We start from the raw sequence: 5,139 nt of genomic DNA on the forward strand, positions 1-5,139 counted from the left end.
GAATACAAGCGATAGAAGTAGGATGTTTTTCTTGCGAAGGTTTTTTATATCTTAAAATACACCTGCAGAAAGGTGTACCTACCAAACCAAATCAGTTAAAGGTTCAAGAATACCTACATAACTAACGCTGGACACCGAAGCTTACTTCTGCGCGTTACAAGCACATAACAAAGCTACTATACGCCTCGCAATTGATATGGTTTGCATATATAAAACATGCACAATAGCATAAATGTACTCAGTGAAGCAATGAAAGCACTTTTTGGAATGGAATATGCTAAAGAAGAATAAACAGTAGTATAAAAACCTCAGTAGTATAAAGGCGCGCTGTCTCTTTGCCTTTGAAAACGGAATAATGTTTAAGCTCTCAATACTCTATCTATTACTATTATTTTTATTAGCACAAAAAACATTTACCGAAAAACCTACAACAGACCAGCCGCGTAATGTTAAAAACACAAAAGGCCTTTTATATCCGCGAGAATCTGAAACGCGGGAAGTGCGTTCTCTGGATGGGTTGTGGAGTTTTGTTAAATCCGAAATAGAAAATCCTGAGCAAGGATTCAGAGAATTATGGTATAAGCAAGAGTTACATAAGGTAAGGGTCAAGTGAAACAATTATGTTTACATTAATTTTTAATCGATTTTCTAATAATTGGAAGATTATAGCTACAACGACTGTACCTGTACCGGCCAGTTATAATGATCTTTTTGTTGAGACAACGATGCGAGATCATATAGGGACTGTGTGGTATGAGCGTAAATTTTTTGTTAGCCGAAATTGGACTGTGGACAAACGAGTATGGCTTAGATTTGGAAGTGTGCACTATTCGGCGATAGTGGTGAGTTAAAAAACAATATGAATAATAAGGAAACAAGGACTTTGCGAGAATGATTTTGTTGGCTTTAATTTTAGTGGCTAAACGGCAAGGAGATAATACGTCATGAAATTGGCCATTTACCCTTTGAAGTGGAAGCCACCAGCTTTATCAAATTTGGTTCTGAAAATCGTGTCACAATTATGTGCGATAATCGTTTATTAGTTACAACAGTGCCGCAGGGAGAACTAGTACAACAACCTAGTGATAAAGGCAATCGTACGGTACAAACATATACTTTTGATTTTTACAACTATGCCGGCATACATCGTTCTGTACATTTATATACCACACCCTTGATATACATTGAGGACGTAAAAATAATAACCGACTTGTTGACCGAAAATCGAGGTATAATAAAGTATGAGATATTAATAGGAGGCCTCGAGGATGAAAGCAATGATGCGTTATTACCGGACACCGATTCGTTGTCCTTGCACTTACAATTACGCAATAAATCTGGAGATATTGTAGCTAATGAATTTTGCAAAACAATACCGTTTAGTGGCGCTATGCTTGTACCCGATATTCATCCCTGGTGGCCGTATTTAATGGATCCAGACTACGGTTATATGTATACTTTGGAAATTTATTTACATGCGGGTGGTAAGGATCTATTAGATGTTTATCGTTTGAAAGTAGGTATACGCTCATTGAAATGGAATAATTCGACGCTAATGATAAATGGACGTTCAATCTATTTAAGAGGTTTAGGCAAACATGAAGACTCTGATGTAAGTTCCGGTTCGATTTTAAAAGGATATACAACATTTGTAATCTTTCCTTTATTGGTTTTTAGTTCAAAGGAAAAGGTTTGGATTACGCACTGTTAACAAGAGATTTTAATCTGTTAAAGTGGTTAGGAGCTAATGCGTACCGTACCTCACATTATCCCTATTCCGAAGAGTCGATGCAAATGGCTGATGAGCACGGAATTATGATCATTGATGAGTGCTCAAGTGTAAATACAGAGTAAGTAAAAATAACTAAAATTTGAAGTTAAAGGTTTTTTTTTCTATTTGTTACGGATCAAATAATTAGCATAATTTACTATAGTATAAATCAGCAAAAAATGGGATTCCACCGTCTTAAACGAATGTATGCAAACAATGAAAATTGCATTTTGTTAATTACAGACGCGTACGTCCGCCTATCAAGGAAGGCTCTCTAGATGAGGCTTATAGATATTTGTAAAAAATTTTTCAATTTTTTTTTTTTGCAGACTGCTAGGAGAAGTAATTTAAAATTTTACTAGTCTATTTTTGACTAATTTTCTTAGTTTTGAATATAAGCAATAAGTGCCAGGTGCCACTTTCTAATTTTCATCGCTTACCTTAGGCATCTTTCAGGTAAGGTTGAGAGATAAACGATGCTAAATTGGCTCCAAATTTGCAGCTTGTCCTGAGAATATATGTGTTTGCGTCCGTACCCCCAGAGAGATGGAAAGTTTTTTTTCGGATAAAGATCTTGAAAGTTCTGTGCTTGCATATAACTTCTTTCCCTAGCATTGAATTATTTCTCAGATTCTCTGACATGTACTAAAGTGCACATAAATCTTAAGTTCCTAATTAATCATTTTGGAAAGTCAAATGGCTTCAAAAATATGTCTACATAATGGATTGTTGGTATTAGTAGCTTTGGCAATTATTCGTCTGGTCAAAGTTATTTTGAAAAAGCCTATTTTTAAATAGACTCCGATTTCTGCGCTGGGTACACATAGTGTTTGTTAATTTTGATGCGCTGAAGAAGAAAAATTAGTGTGCCCTCAACCTGCGTTAAAATGTCTCTGATGGTCATAAATAAACGGTCTTGGCTTGTCAAAACAGAGTATACACGTTCTTCGGTTAGCTTATCTCTCTTCGGTGCCCACAAGATTTTCAGAAGCAACTTTTGATATCGAAAAAAAGTGACAAGCATGACAAGTGAGTCCGGGTGAAATGTAGAGCTCGATTTTCTAACTGATAGATATTGGTCCTTAGGAAAAAGGACATTCTATAATTTCAATGTCCTTTAAGGAAGGAAACCCATGAATTACCCTAGGAGTTTGATCTAAATTTTGTATCTTAATCAAATCAACTCGCAAAATAAATCAGAAATACATTCAATCTCCGTTAGCAAGGTTCTTCATGCAATTCTTGTAATACAAATATGCAATGATTGGTTCAACCCCGTTATAATATTAATATTTTAGGCTGCCTTGATACATGTAGAATGTCCAGACTATAATTGTCTTAGTTTTATTTTCTTCTCACATTCGCAGTTTTAAAGATTTACCTTTTTATAAGGAACGGAACAGAGTTGCATTTTAGTTAAATCTTATGCTTATGCTTCCTTTCCTTTGCAGTCATTTCTCTGCTGAACTCCTAATGAATCATAAATCATCCTTAGAACAATTAATTCATCGCGATCGCAATCATGTGAGTGTGATAATGTGGTCGATAGCAAATGAACCGCGAACAGCAAAGAATCAATCTGAACCGTACTTTAGGTAATTTGAAAATTTAAATATGAAAAATGTTTCGAATTTCATTCCTCAAAATTAATTTTCGCTTTTGCTAACAGAGAAATAGTAAATTATGTGAAACATTTGGATAACACAAGACCAATAACAGCTGCCATAAATGTGGACATCACCAAAGATAAATTAGGTCAATTTCTGGATATAATCTGCTTTAATCGTTACAATGCCTGGTATCACAATGCGGGCCAGTTGGACATGATAACGAATGTTGTTATAGACGAAGCATATGCTTGGAATAAAGTCTACAAAAAGCCGATAATAATGACCGAGTACGGGGCAGATACTTTGGAAGGTTTACATTTCGTAAGTGTGGTAGCAATTTTTAAGGCATTTTTTTCCAATGATAAATTCAATAATAGTTGCCCACATACATATGGTCAGAAGAATATCAAGCGGCTTTATTTAGCAAGCATTTTAAAGCTTTTGATTTTTTACGTTTGCAAGATTGGTTTATTGGGGAATTCGTTTGGAATTTTGCAGATTTCAAAACCGAACAAAGTAAGTTCCAAGATTTTGCATTATCAAGAAACGCAGACTTTGTAAGCATTTTTTGAATTCACAGCTTTCACACGTGTAGGAGGCAATAAGAAGGGTGTATTTACTCGTAGCCGTCAACCTAAGGCTGCGGCATACGTTTTACGTCAACGTTATTTCGCGCTAGCTTACGAATTGGATCGCTGTCCTATGCCTCATGATGTTTTTCAGTATGTCGTCAGTTGGCGGGACATTAGTTTAGGTCGCAGAGATGAACTGTAAATATTAATACACATGAATATCGAAATGTGCGCACATATCTTGTTTTGTATTGTTAATAAATAAAAATCTTATAATTAGTATTGGTTTTGATTTCAAGACACAGTTACACCTTTTCGTCTTCTGAAGACGGTTCCACAATTTTTAAACATTCATCGGCAAATTCTATGAACAACGGTTCTTGCATAGCTGCTTGCATAGCTTTCCAAGCATTTGGGGCGACATCTATAGCTTTCAGGAAATTTCTCAAATGCGGATTGTAGAGCAAATTCTTTAAACCTTCGCTATGCGCTGTAAACGAAGCTATCCTTAAGCAACACTACATTTGTACGAAGACTTCTACCAAACTTACCCAGTTGCTGTAATTTCTCTGGTGCCACCGTATCTTCCGTGCTGAAAGGTGTATATATTGTTGGCTCATTATCTTCATTTTGGTCTCCTGTCAGAGGTTCACAACTTGGGGTTTCACATGCTCGGCACTCCGTTGAGTTTATATGCTTCTTATAACAACTCAAAGAACAACTAGGAAAAATTGTATTTGTTATTAACACCAATTGACAACACTTTCAACCTTACTATCGTTCCAAGCATTTTCGACATTTGTACTTGTCAGTGGGTTCTCGACAAACAATGCAAATTTGCATTTTTACTTTGTTTTTTTATTACTGCCGCTTAATATGCATTCACTTTGTAGCACGTGAGCATCTGTGAACTGCGATCAACCAAAAACACATATGGAACAAAAGAAAAAAAAAACCGGAATGAAGTAGAAACGAAATTTTAACATATGCAGTACTTCATGAAAGAATAAGTTAAGAACTAAACACACTGTCTATGAATGCATCGTGCCGCCTCGTGCACTCAAATGTTAAAGTATGTTTACATAGGTTTACCTTTACCTTTGTTGTGTGCATTTGCAACAGCAAGCCAAGCAATGATGTTCATGTGAGTACAACAAAATTATATGATTAACTTTTTAGCATCATA

At 35.6% G+C, this 5,139-nt stretch overlaps 2 protein-coding genes across 2 annotated transcripts; one reads left to right on the forward strand and one right to left on the reverse strand.

The window, feature by feature from the left end:
* The first annotated feature begins 235 nt into the window (after window positions 1–235).
* On the forward strand, window positions 236–4,249 carry LOC119636755 (beta-glucuronidase-like). Its single transcript, XM_038032345.1, has 8 exons — window positions 236–598; window positions 663–842; window positions 917–1,612; window positions 1,678–1,850; window positions 3,223–3,366; window positions 3,441–3,702; window positions 3,759–3,897; window positions 3,962–4,249. Exons 1-8 carry the CDS (start codon window positions 356–358, stop codon window positions 4,153–4,155), a joined length of 2,031 nt encoding a protein of 676 aa, XP_037888273.1. The 5' UTR covers window positions 236–355; the 3' UTR covers window positions 4,156–4,249.
* On the reverse strand, window positions 4,058–4,853 carry LOC119636756 (zinc finger HIT domain-containing protein 3). Its single transcript, XM_038032346.1, has 4 exons — window positions 4,729–4,853; window positions 4,505–4,674; window positions 4,265–4,443; window positions 4,058–4,149 (listed from the first exon to the last, which is right to left on the reverse strand). Exons 1-4 carry the CDS (start codon window positions 4,794–4,796, stop codon window positions 4,132–4,134), a joined length of 435 nt encoding a protein of 144 aa, XP_037888274.1. The 5' UTR covers window positions 4,797–4,853; the 3' UTR covers window positions 4,058–4,131.
* Window positions 4,854–5,139: the final 286 nt, after the last annotated feature.

Source organism: Glossina fuscipes, unplaced genomic scaffold (genome assembly GCF_014805625.2).
Source record: "Glossina fuscipes isolate IAEA_lab_2018 unplaced genomic scaffold, Yale_Gfus_2 28, whole genome shotgun sequence".
In the NCBI taxonomy this organism is placed as follows: domain Eukaryota; kingdom Metazoa; phylum Arthropoda; class Insecta; order Diptera; family Glossinidae; genus Glossina; species Glossina fuscipes.

What these genes read in the sequence shown, in the direction of transcription:
- LOC119636755 (XM_038032345.1), top strand. Translation starts at nt 356, where the DNA reads ATGTTTAAGCTCTCAATACTCTATCTATTACTATTATTTTTATTAGCA. An exon ending in ATAAGCAAGAGTTACATAAG is followed by an intron (nt 599 to 662) that starts GTAAGGGTCAAG and finishes AATAATTGGAAG; the next exon opens with ATTATAGCTACAACGACTGT. An exon ending in CAATCTGAACCGTACTTTAG is followed by an intron (nt 3,367 to 3,440) that starts GTAATTTGAAAA and finishes TTTTGCTAACAG; the next exon opens with AGAAATAGTAAATTATGTGA.
- LOC119636756 (XM_038032346.1), bottom strand. Translation starts at nt 4,796, where the DNA reads ATGCAAATTTGCATTGTTTGTCGAGAACCCACTGACAAGTACAAATGT. An exon ending in CGAAAATGCTTGGAACGATA is followed by an intron (nt 4,675 to 4,728) that starts GTAAGGTTGAAA and finishes AATTTTTCCTAG; the next exon opens with TTGTTCTTTGAGTTGTTATA. An exon ending in AGAGAAATTACAGCAACTGG is followed by an intron (nt 4,444 to 4,504) that starts GTAAGTTTGGTA and finishes CTTCGTTTACAG; the next exon opens with CGCATAGCGAAGGTTTAAAG.